The sequence below is a fragment of the Myxocyprinus asiaticus genome, chromosome 4, assembly GCF_019703515.2.
Source record: "Myxocyprinus asiaticus isolate MX2 ecotype Aquarium Trade chromosome 4, UBuf_Myxa_2, whole genome shotgun sequence".
NCBI lineage: Eukaryota > Metazoa > Chordata > Actinopteri > Cypriniformes > Catostomidae > Myxocyprinus > Myxocyprinus asiaticus.
In genome coordinates this window covers 32,551,493-32,567,824 of record NC_059347.1, presented here as the reverse complement: position 1 = coordinate 32,567,824, position 16,332 = coordinate 32,551,493, and the positions used below count along the sequence as shown (strand labels likewise).

The window sequence follows — 16,332 nt, the reverse complement described above, 5'->3', positions numbered from 1 at the left end:
GGCACTTCAATTTCCAATAGACAAAGTTGGCAGCACCATTCATAAATGTTTTGAATATGGTACAACAGCAACCTTCTTGGGGTGTGGAAGAAAGCAAAACTTCACCAAGGGAAATGTTGACTTGAATATTCAAAAAGTAATAGGAAAGAAGTAGGAAAGACCTGTGGAGTCCTGGAAGAAGTTTTTATAGACGTATGACACTAAACTGAAAATGAGTTTTAGACCCATGGGTCAACAGTACGTCTGGAGTAAGATGACAAGGTAATGACAAGAACAACACCATCCCCACAGTCAAGCATGGAGGTGGGTCAGTCCTGTTATGGGGGTGTTTTGCGGCTGCAAGAAACGGCTATCCTGACTATGTGACTGACACCAAGGATTCTTTCAGGTATCAGGCCATTTTGGCATGAAAAATGTGATGCCTTCAGTGTGTAAATTGAAGCTCGGTGATCACTGGACTTTCCAGCAAGACAGTAACACCAAGGATACATCCAAGTTGTCCAAAATCTGGTTCAGGGACAGGTCGTGGAATGTCCTTAAATGGCCCTTTCAGTCCATCATTAAAATCCCATTGCAAACCTTTATTGGGATTTCAAGGAAGCAGTGGCAGCACAGAAACCAAAGAATGTCAATAAGCTGGAAGCTTTTGCTCATGAGAAATGTGTAAAAAGTCAATAGAGAGGTGTCCGAAGCCTGAGAACACTTACCTGAAACATTTATTTGCTGTTATTAAGGATAAAGGATGCTCCACAAATGATTGACTTTGGGGGATGAATATTTTGACATGACATTTGTGGAGAGAATTAGTTATTTTTTATTTTAAAATTTGGGTAAACTGAAGTCTTTGTTCTCAAAATCACTCAAATGTGTATTAAAAACTTACTTTGTTTACTGAGGTTTTAGTTGATGTGTTTTAATTCACATCACCAGAATGTATTGCTGGTCAGGGGGGTTGAATAATTTTGATTGCAACTGTATTTGTATTATGTGTGGCACACTGGATTGATTATCTTGCTGTCTCACTTCTGCCTGCCAAGAGTTCTATAAATATGATTCATGATTGTGTCATACATCAGGCCCCTTTACACAAGCCCGCCAAGTGTTTCCAATTGGACAATTATTTGCTAGAATGCAGCCAGACTGCAAAATCTAGCCCAATTTTCAACGTACAGTCAAGAGGAAAAAAGACTGAGAATTGTAGAACCTGAGCTGTGTCCCAAACGACACACTACACACTATGCACTTAAAAAATGTACTATGCACTCAGCCATGTAGTGTATGAATTTCAAAGCATTCACTGTTTAACAGCTGACAGAAGTGACATTTCAAACCCAAGCTTGATTATACAAACATATTTACAACCTCTCGTCCCCTCTCCATTCGAATAAAACAGCGACACCGTAAAGAGAAAATGGAAACAACTACAGGACTGATTTGTCTGAGCCAGGAAGAAATGGAAAGGCGTCTGCAGCAGAGATGCCGCAACTAACTATGGATATCCAGTCATTTTGGACATGTCGGGATGACTTTTTGACTTCATAAAACACCGGACCACAGAGTCAAATTTTTGTGATTTGGTTTCGTGGCGCCTAAAAAACTCTATTGCCCCCTTGTGGTTTGAGGTTCATAAACGCAAGAGCGCACGTAAAGTATGTACAGTGGGACCACGCGTAGGCAATGCGTCGGCCAAGCTCTCGTGTCTTCGTTCGCGTACTTGTGTGAAGTATGTTTTGGCCTTTACACTTCAAAATGACGTAAAATAGTGCAGAAGTGTGCAGTTTGGGACACACCTCAGGTCTTGCTTAGTGTAGTTGTGCTCAGATATATTAGCTATAGAACAGCTGTTGTTTGTCAGTGATATCGTCAGTGTTTCTGTACTTCATCCACTTGTAATTTAAAGGGATAGTTTACCCAAAATGAAAATTCTGTCATCATTTAAACACCCTCATGTTGTTCCCAACCTGTATGACTCCCTTTCTTCTGTGGAACACAAAAGAGATGTTGAGAGGAGATGAAAATTAGATGAAATATATCCTCAGTCACCATTCACTTTCATTGTGTGGAAAAAAAGACATTCTGCCTAACATCTCCTTCTGTGCTCCACAGAAGAAAGAAGGTCATGTTTGGAACAACTCACAATAATGGTGAGTGAATGATGACAGAATTTTAATTTTTTGGTGAACTATCCCTTTAAAGAGAGATAAAAAAAAAATTAGAGAAAGAGAGAGTAAAAGTTTGACTGTTGCTGATATATGACATTTATGCATCTGGCTGTTATTCAGTGATCAATTGTTGCAAATGTGCCTGAGTGTGTTAGGAAAAGAGGGAGGGACTGAAGAGGGAGAGAGAGCAAAAGGGAGGCAAAAGAAAAAAATTTCCGAGGTTGACTCATGTGACTTGTTTGGGCATTTTAATAGCCTATAGTCATGTTGCTGTGTTGTATGAGCGATTAGATGTTAGCAGTTTTTTTTTTTTCCCATGTCTTGCAGGTTTTTATGTGCCTCTTGCTTGCACGATTTAGATTCTGCCAAAGCTAAGCATGCAAACATTTTTCTCTTTCCTCCTTTTTAAAGGGGTGACTCAGCACTGCTTTTTTCTGTGAACTGTCCAGAGGGAAAGAATGGGAGAAAGAAAAGGAGATTGTGGAAAAAGAATCTAAGAGATTGACTGAAGATAGAAAAAGGGAGGGGAGATAAGAGATTGACTTACAGACAGAGTAAAACAAAAAACAAAGAGTTTGATAGCAGGAAAGAAAGAGGGAGGGAGAGAAGTGTTTCATTTGTGAAGTTTTTAAAGTGGTCTTTTGACAGATCAGTTGTGGGTGTGGCTTTGGGTGTTGGATATTGTCATCAAATTTTTCCCCTCAGACTTCTAGAGCAAGAAAGAAGAGAACGAATATATGTTTGCGTGTGTGTGAGAGAGAAAGGCGAGTTGTATTAGTGGGCAAGCCTGCAGAATGAGGAGTAAGCGTGCATGAATATGGATGTGGATGTTTAATTGTATGACAAGGTAGCCAAAAGAAGAGGAACTGCTTGTATAAGATGCACACACAGACAAGTACTCCCTGATTAGTTAGACACACCCTGAAGATTATTAGTGAAGAACGCTAAGAGCAAGGGATTCCCTTAAAGAGAAAGAGAGACAAAAGAAAGAGAGAAGGATGAGGTACCGCCGCAGGGTAAGACTTCTTGTTTTAATCACATCTGTCTATGTGGGTGTTTTTTATTATGTTGATGTCTGTATGCTTCCATTCAAACAGTGGTGTTTTAGTTCACAAAGTATAAATCCAACGTCCTTAGTATTCCAGGTGTGTGTATTTGTGCATGTGTTTGCAGGCATGTTTTTATAGTTTTGTGAGTGTGTTTTTTCCCACATTTTGTTCATTGTGGATAACTGATGATGATTTGCCACTCATTTGTTTATTTTGGTCAGACAAGCCACATTAGCCATGGCATAGCTGTGGTGACACTGCACAATATATCTTTCCTGAGGAGGCCAGCCTGCCTGTCTGAATGTCCTACCCAGAGAGCACTCATATGGGCTGGAAAGCAGAGAAACATCCCTTATATGGAAGAGCTGTAGACTTATAAACTAAAAAAACCCAGAGAAACAGCTCAGTGCCAGAACTCTTAGGGGCTAGCCCACTTTCACTGCTGTAAAAATAGTGTTTACAGGATTCTGCTTTTAAAATGCCATACAGAATACACTAGCTTAATAATTACTCTCTTTAAGATAGACTACACAGTTATAGATTATGATTTGTTATGAAGTGCAACATAAACATAACACATGATTTAAATTATACAGGCAACTCAAAGAATCTGAGATGTATAGAAAGGCAAAGAAAAAGCTGAGATATAAGAAACTGGTGAAACTCGCTGTCTACAACATAAACACGTAAACTGTATGTAATATAAACAATGTCAGCAGTGTCCAAGTGCTCACTAACCAGGGCAAATTGGGACATTAAAATCAAATCACCTTTTGCTGCTAAAGCCAAATTGCCCAACTGGTCTTACACCAGAGATAGTTTAGCTGAGACCGACCACTTTTATTAAAATTAATGGGAGGAACTGGAATGCCCAATATGGTGGGTGTAGCACATTTCTCTGCCTGTACACGCTTTGCCGGCTTGTCCACCCTAACTGCCCTCGACGGCGGAGCAGCTAAGGGATATGTCGAGCTTCCCTAGGTAGAACACGCCGTTGCAGTGCATTTATTCCCGTAGGGCGCAGCCACCTGGAGGAACCGACCAAGGCTCCCTTCCAAGGCTTGTAAGTGGCGATAGGCTTACAACACCACGGGTCAGGCTGCTTCCGCCCTGCACCCCATGGCCATCCTCCAGGTCCACCAGGCCAAGGCGCTCAAAGATCTGCACGAGGGTAGGACCGACCCAGGGCTTATGCAGGAACTGCGTACCGCGACCGATCTCGATCTACGGGTGATGAAAGTCACGGCGCGCGCCCTGGGCCGGACGACGTCCACCTTGGTGGTCCAAGAGCGGCACCTGTGGCTCAATCTTGTGGAGATGCGTGATGCAGAGAAAGTCTGCTTTCTCGATGCGCCCATCTCCCAAGGGGGGCTCTTTGGCGACACTGTCGAGGATTTCACCCACCAGTTCTCGACGGTGAAGAAGCAGACGGAGGCCATCAAACACATCCTGCCACGGCACGGCTCGGCCGCCTATAGGCCTCCAAAGTCCCGTGCCCCGTCTGCCTCTCGCCAGGGCCGTCCTTCTGCGGTGCCGGCCCCGGCTCCCCCACCATCGGAGCCCGTACGCCGGTCTTTGAGAAGAAGATCCTCCCGCGGGAAGGCGGCACCACTTTCCGGTCAGCAAGCAGGATGCGAGTATCTCGCGTTCCCTTGTTTTCCGTCAAAAGAAAGCCGGCAAACAGGTAAGTACGGTGGTTCTTAGGGCCGCTCGCCCGCCCCAGCCACCGGTCACCGTTGTGGGCTCATGGAGCAGCACGCCTCCCCTGGATGATTCTCCTGGTGTGGCGTCTGCTCTGCCCTGCCCTGCCGCAAACCACCCACCCCAGGCGTGATAAATCCAGTCGTCCCCCTGGTGCCGTTAGCGCAAAGGCTGGAAGCCTGGTTAGCACTTTCCAGCCCATCGCAATGGCTCAGCAGGACGATCCGGCTTGGCTACGTGATCCAGTTTGCCAGACGGCTGCCCAGGTTCAGTGGCATCCTCTCCACCGCTGTGCGAGGCGAGATTGCCTTGGTCCTAGAACTCGTCCCCTTAGCTGAGTCGCACAAGGGCTTTTACAGCTCTTATTTTATCGTGCCCGGGGGGGGGGGGGTTGCACCCAATCCTGGATCTGCGTGCCTTGAACAGTCAAGATGTTTACGCAGAAGCACATCCTGACATCTGTACGACATCAGGATTGGTTCACGGCCATCGACCTGAAGGACGCGTACTTTCGCATATCGATCTTTCCTTGACTCAGACCCTTTCTTCGGATTGCCGTTGAGGGACGAGCATACCAGTACAAGGTCTGTCCCTGTCTCCTCGCATCTTTACCAAAGTCGCAGAGGTTGCCCTGGCCCCGTTGAGGGAGAAGGGCATTCGCATTCTCAATTATCTAGACGACTGGCTGATCCTAGCTCACTCGCGAGATCTATTGTGTGCGCACAGGGACCTTGTGCTTCGGCACCTTGACCGACTGGGGCTTCAGGACAACTGGGAAAAGAGCAAGCTCTCCCCGGTGCAGAACATCTCTTTTCTCGTTATGGAGTTGGACTCGGTCACCCTGATGGCATGCCTTACGAACAAGCGTGCACAGTCAGTGCTGGCCTGCCTGAAAACCTTCACGCAGAAGGTAGCGGTCCCGGTCAAAAAATTTCAGAGGCTCCTGGGGCATATGGCATCCTCCGCAGTGGTACTCCCCCTCGGGTTGATGCATATGAGACTGCTCCAGCACTGGCTACAGACTCGAGTCCCAAGGTGGGCATGGTGCCACGGCACCCAGCGTGTGACTATCATGCCTGGGTGCCATCAAACTTTCAGTCCTTGGTCAGAGCAGCGACTGTGGCATACATAAACTGCCAGGGTGGGGTACGCTCACGTCGCATAATGCAACTCGCCCACCGCCTCCTCCTTTGGAGTCAGCAGACGTTGAAGTCTCTGCGAGCCACTCACCTCCCGGGCATCCTCAGCCGTGCAGCGGACGTGCTCTCATGGCAGGTAATGCTGTGCGGAGAGTGGAGACTCCACCCCCGCACAGTCCAGCTGATTTTGGAGAGATTTGGAGAGGGGCAGGTAGACCTGTTCGCCTCCCAAGAGTCCTCTCACTGCCCCCTTTGGTACTCCCTGTCCGAGGCTCCCCCTCGGCACGGATGCCTTGGTGCACAGCTGGCCTTGGGGGCTGCGCAAGTACGCGTTTCCAGTGAGCCTCATTGCACAGATATTGTACAAAGTCAGGGAGGACGAGCAACAAGTCCTGAGGGTTGCGCCATACTGGCCCAACCGGACTTGATTTTCAGACCTGATGCTCCTGGCAGTAGCCCCTCCCTGGCGCATTCCCCTGAGGAAGCAGCTTCACACTCAGGGGCAGGGCACGCTCCGGCACCCGTGGCCAGACCTCTGGAATCTCCACGTCTGGCTCCTGGACGGGACGCGGAGGACCTAGTAGGCCTTCCGCCAGCGGTGGTAGACACGATCACTCAGGCCAGAGCCCCCACCACAAGGCAGCTGTATGCTCTGAAGTGGCGTCTCTTCGCGAATTGGTGTTCTTCCCACGGGGAAGATCCACGGAGGTGCGCAGTCAGGTCTGTGTTGTCCTTTCTAGAAGAGGGACTGGAGATACAGCTGTCTCCTTCTACCCTGAAGGTGTACGTGGCCCCGCAGGGCTGTGTTCTCAGCCCACTACTGTATTCCTTGTACACACATGACAGTGTGGCAACACATAGCTCCAATGCCATCATTAAGTTTGCTGATGACACGACGGTGGTAGGTCTGATCACTGACAATGATGAAACAGCCTACAGAGACGAGGTACACACTGTGACACACTGGTGTCAGGAGCACAACCTCTCCCTCAACATCAGCAAGACAAAGGAGCTTGTGGTGGACTTCAGAAGAAAAGACAGAGAACACAGTCCCATCACCATCAATGGAGCACCAGTGGAGAGAGTCAGCAGCTTCAAGTTCCTGGGTGTCCACATCATGTGAGGAACTCACATGGTCCATCCACACTGAAGTCTTGTGAAGAAGGCTCATCAGCGCCTCTTCTTCCTGAGACGGCTGAGGAAGTTTGGAATGAACCACCACATCCTCACACGGTTCTACACCTGCACTGTGGAGAGCATCCTGACTGGCTGTATCTCCGCCTGGTACGGCAATAGCACAGCCCACAACCGCAAAGCACTGCAAAGGGTGGTGCGAACTGCCAGACACATCATCGGAGGTGAGCTTCCCTCCCTCCAGGAAATATATACAAGGCGGTGTGTGAAAAAAGCTCGGAGGATCATCAGAGACTCCAGCCACCCGAGCCATGGGCTGTTCTCACTGCTACCATCAGGTAGGCGGTATCGCAGCATCAGGACCCGCACCAGCCGACTCCATGACAGCTTCTTCCCCCAAGCAATCAGACTTTTGAACTCTTGATCTCCCACGATCAAAATACATCAGCACTGCACTTTATTACCCTTACTCTTATATCTCACACCGGACTGTCATAAATTATATTATTATTATATTATGTTCTCTCTTAACAACTGACTATCAACCGACAGCCTGAATGTCAATACAGTACAATACTGTACTTTCTATATATATATATATACTTTTTTATATATTTTTATTTTTTAATTTTTAATGAATAATGTGTATCTATATAGTGCGTATTGTATACTGTACAGTGTATGTTATTATTTGAATACTGTTGAATGTAATTATGTGTATAACAGATGTTTAAATTGTGTTGTGTTAATCTGATGTTATTGTAAATTGGTATATGTCTCATCACTGTCACGACTGCTATGTTGATCGGAACTGCACCCAAGAATTTCACACACCATTGCACTTGTGTATATGGCTGTGTGACAATAAAGTGATTTGATTTGATTTGATTTTGATAATGTGCGCTGTCTTGTAACTGGTGAACACTGGATGCCTCTTTAATTCCTTAAGCACTATTCGGTGGCAAACTCGGCGGAGGAGTGACGCCGCCATGCCCAGTACTCGTGGTATGCTCCTTTTCAGGTGAGCCCGTGTACTTGGCTCAGTGCTCCATACATGGTGATTCCCCCCTCATTAATCCCGTATGATGCGTTTCCACTGTTCGGTTTCCCCTCAGGTGAACCCTGTGTTTCCCCTCGAGTGAGTGACAGACAGGGAACGTCTTGGTTACTGGTGTAACCTCTGTTCCCTGATGGAGGGAATGAGATGTTGTGTCCCTCCTGCCGCGGCGCTGAACCGACCGCTGACATGGCCAGGACTCTCTCTCGGCTCCTCAGCACAACTCTGAATGAGTGGTGCACGCCATCTCCTTTTATACCCGTATGTCCGGGGCACAGAGTGGCATGCAAATTCCACTCGCCAATTTTCATTGGCCTTTTCTGAATAAATCAAAGGTGATTGGGGCTCTCAAGAGCGAACCCCCAGTGGAACCCCTAGTGAAACTACATCGACACAACGTTTCATTCCCTCCATCAGGGAACAGAGGTTACACTAGTAACCAAGACGTTTTTGATCCCTTTATTGTCAGATTTCATTTCTGATTTGAAATGTTATTTAATTGGAACCTTAACCAACTATTTCGGAAATTTCAGTAATTTCCCTTTCAAGTAGATAGGAGCTGTACTTCTGTGTTGCTTGTATCCATAGAATGTAGCTGCCTGGGAGCATTCCAAAGATGCCTAGTGTACTGGCTTACCTTGATAGGGTCTTTGCTTACACCCTGCTTTCTCCTGTGGTTGGACTTTCTAGTGGTAGAGAATTGATGTCGGCATTGATTGCTTTCAGTATCAATAAAGGCTGAGATACTGTACCTCTCTTTTTATTTTCTTGAGTGTTGCTCAGTAATCTTCAGGGTTGGGAGGGTTTCTTTTTAAATGTATTCCACTACAGATTACAGAATACATGCTGTAAAATGTAATTTGTAACGTATTCCGTTAGATTACTCAAATTCTAAATACTTAAGATTATTTCTTCAGCACTGGTATATTTTTTCACTTGTTTTGACTATAAAATCTCTGCCAGTACAGTAAGACAGAATACACATGTTAAAAATACATTCTCTGAAAAACCTAAATATCATATGCAGTGTTGTTTCTACAACAAGATCAGTCAAATTGATCTTGTTTTAAGGATTTTTAGAAATTTTTACAGGAAAGCAATACAAAAATGATTATCAAGAATATGGTTTTTGCCCTAATATCAAAGGTCTTACTAAAAAAAAGAAATTATGATCTAAAGCGAATACTAAACTATTAAATGAAACAAATGACAATAAAATGCAAAGTAATCTCTTCAGTAATCAAAATACTTTTTGAATGTAACTGTATTCTAATTACTATTGAGTCTTAGAATTGGTCCACAACCGTCCTGATGTTAGAACCTCTCTAGACTGTTAGACAGCAATAAGTCAGGCAGACATTCATAGAGGCCACCTTGCTATCCAACACCAAAGTCTTGCATCTGTGAGAGCATCCTCCAGATCATCCATTCTCATTCTGCAGGACTTGACTGCAGCATTTGACACTGTAAATTACTGAATGTCCTGTTTACACTTTGGGCATCACAAGAACTCTGATTATTTTAAGTCCTACCTCGAATGTAGATCATAATTATTGGAATGAGTTGTCAGCCACAGTGCTGCACATTGGCATATTTTATTATATCAGCAATTTCATATACAGTTGTGCTCAAAAGTTTGCATACCCTGGCAGAAATTCTGAAATTTTGGCACTGATTTTGAAAATACGACTGATCATGCAAAAAACTTTTAAGGATAGTGATCATATGAAGCCATTTATTATCACATAGTTATTTGGCTCCTTTTTAAATCATAATGGTAACAGAAATCACCCAAATGGCCCTGATCAAAAGTTTACATATCCTTGAATGTTTGGCCTTGTTACTGACACACAAGGTGACACACACAGGTTTAAATGGCAATTAAAGGTTAATTTCCCACACCTGTGGCTTTTTAAATTGCAATTAGTGTCTGTGTATAAATAGTCAATGAGTTTGTTAGCTCTCACGTGGATGCACTGAGAAGGCTAGATACTGAGCCATGGGGAACAGAAAAGAACTGTCAAAAGACCTGCGTAACAAGGTAATGGAACTTTATAAAGATGGAAAAGAATCTAAAAAGATATCCAAAGCCTTGAAAATGCCAGCTAGTACTGTTCAATCACTTATTAAGAAGTGGAGAATTTGGGGATCTCTTGATACCAAGCCAAGGTCAGGTAGACCAAGAAAGATTTCAGCCACAACTGCTAGAAGAATTGTTCGGGATACAAAGTAAAACCCACAGGTAACCTCAGGAGAAATACAGGCTGCTCTGGAAAAAGACAGTATGGTTGTTTCAAGGAGCACAATACTTGTGATTAGTCATGTTTTCAAAATCAATGCCAAAATTTCACAATTTCTGACAGGGTATGCAAACTTTTGAGCACAACTGTATCTGCACACAAAAATGTCACTTAAGAATTTTATTTGTTGGTTAATTTGTTGGTCAAATAATGGCACCTATACATTCTTAAAAATAGAAGTTCTTTATCGGCATGTATAGTTTCATGATGAACCTTTAACATCCAAGAAAATATTGTAATGTTTAAAGTCTGCAGTAGATTTTGTACATGTTGATGGCAACATAGAGATCATCTGTTGATGTGAATTTGTGTGTGTGTGTGTGTGTGTGTGTGTGTGTGTGTGTCGGGGGTGAGGATGCTCTCCATTGTGATAGTCTCATTTCATATATATATATATATTTTTTTTTAGAATTAAGGTCTACACAAGAATCTTAAATCTTTTGAAGATTTGGCCAAGGTACAGGTAACCCCACACAAGTATATGAACTCTGCTGAGCAAGTAAACCAAAACTCAAAACGTGCTATCTGAAATAGATTATTATTACCACAGTTAATCGAGTCAGTAGTGAATTTGGAAACATCTCTTAGAAACAGGACTTTATGTGTTAAATCCCTGCTTTAAAGGCCAGTTTAACCAGCATGCAATTCCCATGCTGTTCTAAGCTGGTTAGTGCTGGGTTGGTGCTAGTCTAGCTGGTGGACCATCATGCTTTTCAGCAGCAAAACTGAGCTGGTGTGGCTGGTTGACCAGCATGATCTTTCAGATGAAGCTCAAGCATTCTTCTAATTCTCCTGATTCTTCTCATTTTCTCCCTTATATGTCCTCTGTTGTTTTTCCAGTATTGTTATTTGAAGTGTGTTCTCTATTCATGATAGTTTAGTCACTTTTGCTTTTGGGCTTCTTTTCAGGATTTATGGATTTGTGAAATGTGGATTACTGATTTTCTTTAAAAAAAAACAAAACAGAACATGGGTCCTAAAAAGGCTCCCAAGTCTTACAGAAGATTACACCAGACTTGGCTTCAGTTGAGCTAATAATACTTCTCTGTCAAATCGACTCAAACAAGTAATGTTAACAACAGTCAAGATCAAAAACTGAAGAAACTTGCCAAAGCCATTAAATTAAACAACTGATTAAGCTTCCAAGGCCATTACAGTATCATATATACAGTTACATATATGTATTGCCATATTCCAAATACAGTATAACAAATCAATGTATTAGATAATTATATAAAATCACAAATCTTAAGCAAACAGAAGTTGTTTTTAAGTTAATAAGGGGTTGTTTTTGATATTTTAAGTGGTTGAAGACTTGTTTTGTATAAAGAAGTGCATGGCCAATTTTAATACCTCTAAATGAGTTAAAAAAAAAAAAAAAAAAAAAAAAGTAAATATACGCAAAAAATTGGGAGTACTTCACACGTAAATTGGAGCTTCCCAAAAACGTTAATTAAACGTGTATTCAGTAAGTGAATTCCAAAAAAAATAGAATTCCAGTAAATAGAGCACGTATGCACGCTCATTCACAATTATCATAATCCATGCCCATGAAAACACCATTTAAAGAAGGCTTCAGACTCGCTAGTAAATGAGAATAGGAAACTATTAACATCCATGTGAACAGTAATAAAAGTTTTTTTTTTTTTTTAATGGAGTGCATTCACATTGTGAAATATTGATTTAGCAAACACTCACATCTAAAAAGAAATTGAGGAACTTACAGTCAGTTGCTGTCATCAGAGATTCTTTTGTGAATTAAACAGTCCAAGAGGTCAATAAAAATGGTTTGACGTGAAGCTTTAGCGTAAAAAAATTTCAGTTCATGCAGACAGGAGGATGTCCACCACCATTAACCTTCTCTGGTTCAGCTGAGCACATCGCCAGAGAAACATCTCGATTAAATCCAATACTGTAACAGTGATATACTTCCCTTGCAACAGAAAACAATCTTCAAAGAAATTGAATGCCTAAAGAAGGTCTTTGACCGAAACGCCATAAGATATTACAAATTTGCAAGCCATACGACAGTGTGAGGGTCCCCTTATTTAAATTTACTTCTATCAAAATGTATTCATGGAAGTTTATCTATAAGAAACACAAAACGTTCGGATGTCTTACGAACGACACATTGTCGGGAGCAGGTGTAAATTTTGTTCATACCATCTAAAGTTTTGAGAATATGAAAACCTTCATGAATCATGAAAATTTACGTCAGATCGGCTTTACGGACAATTTACACAAAAATTTCATGAATGAGTCCCAATCAGAGAGAAATTCATTTTAGGGACAGGTAATAAATCTGTTGCTGGAGCTTGTTTATCTAAATCTTTGAGTGTAGAGCACTTAAAAGCACAAAACATGCATAGACACACAGAGGGCTAAGACAGCAATGGATTAAGAATGGAAAAAGGAAAGATCTGAAAATGCAGGTGTCTGGGGAAGGGGGGTGGTGAGTCATTCAAATATTGTTAGGCATTTTAGGATGTGAGCTATCGCTAATTCATTGGGAAAGAATCTTTAAAACAACCGTGGAGCAAAGCCAAGGAAAGTGAACATCCACTCACACACATATGCACACACACTGTATTACTCCAACCAGATCATTGTTCTAGCATGAGCTTCCACAGGTGACCTTCCTGTCTCTCTCTTTAAACCACACACACACACACATGTTGGTGCGGCTATCCTTATGATTTTTATACTGTACTAACTATAGATTCTATCCCCTAACCCTACCCTAAACCTAACCCTCACAAAAAACTTTCTGCATTTTTACATTTTCAAAAAAAAACATTGTTTAGTATGTTTTTTAAGTGATTTGAATTATGGAAATGCTAGAAATGTCCTCATAAACCACATTTATAGCATAATACCCTTGTAATTACCAATTTGTAACCTAAAAAAAAGTCCTCGTAAACCACTTAAACCTGCCCATACATACACACACACACACACACACAAACGCTCTCTCTTACTGAACCCACAAAGACACACTTCCTCAAACACTTAGCACCTTTCAGAATTTCCACTGGATTCACAGGCAGAGGTCAGTTGCAGGCCATACCAACACTCATGCTGAAAAACAGACAACCATGTTTGTGTCACAGGAAACCTATCCCATGTTTTCCCATAGCATTCTTTCTTAGTATATTTGTACTTGCATGCGTGTTGTTTGTCTTTTGTGATTGGAGTTTTTGCTTGTTCTAATATTTGCTGTTATTTACAGTATGTGTCCTTCACACATAAGTGGACAAATACACACCCTCAGTCCTTGTACGACCCTGCTATGTGTGTGAGTTTTTGTATTTTCTTGGTCTTGTTCTATTTTTATCTCTCTCTCTCTCTCTGTAGGAAGCTGGAGAAGGTGCTGTAAGGTTAGTCATGGAGAACGCTCTCTCTGCAAGAGATCGGGTCGGTGTTCAAGACTTCCTGCTCTTGGAGAACTACAATAGCGAAGCGGCCTTCATTGAAAACCTGCGGCGACGTTACAGAGAGGGCCTCATATATGTAAGACACAGACACACACATCTTTCCAGAGGGATGCACGCACTGCCCCTACTGTAAAATAAACTGTAAACAATATATAATTAATACTTTTAACTAGTTTCACATAAAAAATACTTTTAACCACAGCCACAAACAATATACAGTATATGACCATGTATGATACATGTGGTCTCTCTCTCTCTCTGTTTCTTTTTTTCTGTCTCTTTGTCTTTCTCTCTTTAAAAGACATATATTGGATCAGTGCTGGTGTCGGTGAATCCTTACAGAGAATTGGAGATTTACTCCAAACAGAACATGGAGCGTCACAGAGGAGTCAGTTTTTATGAGATCTCGCCTCACATGTGAGTGTTAAATGTGTGTGTGTTTATGTGTGTCATGGCTGTGAGAATCCCTGTGAACATTCCGCAGGTTCTCTTCACTTTCATGGAGATTCCGGAGGTTGGAACATGCACACAACTTTCCACTTATGCACGCTCACACACACAATTAAACACTCTTTTAAAATGTGAAATCCTTCTTCACACCCAGGATATTCCAAGCTGTTTGGTAAATTTAGATGTTGCCAGTTACTGGAGTCAGATTCATGGCTGATAGTTTGATACCACTATTTAAGTAGTCCTTATAAAATGATTTTAGAAGATCACACTTGTTTTTATTTAAACCTCTACACCTCTACACATGAAGTTTTTACACATAAAGAGTAGTTCATCATGGCATTGAAATCTGTAGTGGTGAATTCACTAAGAATTTTTTTTGTGCATGCGATGTCAGTGCAATTCCTGATCATGCGGGTTAGTTGTGTGCTTGATTGTGTAGGATGTAGTAGATTGCGATCTGAGGAGACTACGGGGACTGTACAGCATCACTCCACCATTGCAATCCAGACACCTGAACCGTTTTTTTAAAATGCCGAAAGTACCCTCATATACACTGCATGTCTGGAAATATGCCTGTTTATAACTCTGTTCTCCATCATTTGATCATCATTTGATAAATTACTGTTGGAAGATGTACACAAACCTCTTTCTAAAATAATTGTTTAATGCCTGCTTTCCGTGGCCGGTAATTGTGAATAAGGCACTATCTCTGAAAAGCCTAATTTACTTAGGCGTGCTTGCACTGAAAAGAATGTTAATGACTTATATTTATATGAATAAAATGGAATTCAAGTGGTTAGTGAATAATATTTTTTGAACTGAAACACCTGACCAAAAAGTGCAACTGTTCAGTGAATTCATCATTAATGTTTAACTGTTGAGCGCTCTGTATTTTTAACAGTGCTACTTTAGTTTTATTGTGCCATATGTGATTGCACAGTCCACATCTGTGTTTTTGTATCCGTGTGACTTCAGTTTTGCCCTGGCGGATAATTCATACCGTGCACTGCGGACTGAGAGAAGAGATCAGTGTATTCTGATTTCAGGAGAGAGTGGTGCTGGAAAGACTGAGGCCTCCAAAAAGATTCTGCAGTACTACACACACATCTGTCCCACCCGCAACAACACACACACTATTAGAGAGAGACTGTTGCAGTCCAACCCAATACTGGAGGTATGCACCCACAAGCACCCTCCCAAAAAAAAAAAAAAGAAAACAGCAAGGGTGCTGAACATACTAAATATCACTCTCACTCTGTCACACCAGGCTTTTGGGAATGCCAAAACTCTTCGGAATGACAACTCAAGTCGTTTTGGGAAATACATGGACATTCAGTTTGACTATAAGGTAAATGAAGCCTACATTTGTTTAAAGACCACGACCCTTGAGCTGAAATTCAGCTTATTTAAAAAAAATAAAAAACTCTAACTGGCAACCACGGCAACACTTTGGCTACATTCACACTGTCAGTGTTTGGGATTGATAACCATATTCACTGACATGTGTGACTCTCAAATTGTTCTGTACATACATTATATCCAAACAGGAGTGGATTGAATAATGGCTCTAGGATCAGGTAACTGAAGTCAATCCCCTTCATTAACTCCAGAGTATTGCCTGTAACCACAGTGACAGATGAAAATATTAAATAAAAATTGACTTTGATTGAATGAAAAAAAGCATTCAATCAAAACACTAAGGATTACATTTTGATTGTGTTCAGCATTTCGGGACACTCCCGCTCCTTTCATCCTCAGATTTGTGGTCAAAAACTTTCCAGATCCATATTCCTTGTATTTCTTCCTGCTCTCAAACACAGGAGTTTTTCTGGCATTTAGAAAGAGGTTGCCCTAACAGTAGTGATCAACAAAATAATTACCCAAGCATGCACTTATGTCACAC

The 16,332-nt window shown here is 42.3% G+C and overlaps 1 protein-coding gene across 4 annotated transcripts in view; it reads left to right on the top strand.

Moving 5' to 3' along the window:
• Window positions 1–16,332, top strand: part of LOC127435094 (unconventional myosin-Ic-like) — a 39,419-nt gene that overhangs the window by 5,705 nt on the left and 17,382 nt on the right. For 2 of the 4 annotated variants that reach the window (XM_051688297.1, XM_051688280.1), the window contains exons 1-5: window positions 2,859–3,178; window positions 13,897–14,052; window positions 14,278–14,393; window positions 15,405–15,603; window positions 15,697–15,777. In XM_051688297.1, coding sequence (XP_051544257.1) covers window positions 3,161–3,178; window positions 13,897–14,052; window positions 14,278–14,393; window positions 15,405–15,603; window positions 15,697–15,777 — 570 coding nt within the window. In that variant the 5' untranslated portion in view covers window positions 2,859–3,160. Of the gene's footprint in view, window positions 1–2,857; window positions 3,179–13,896; window positions 14,053–14,277; window positions 14,394–15,404; window positions 15,604–15,696; window positions 15,778–16,332 lie in introns of those variants that run through there. The other 2 variants (XR_007896128.1, XM_051688289.1) reach the window with 2 other exon arrangements.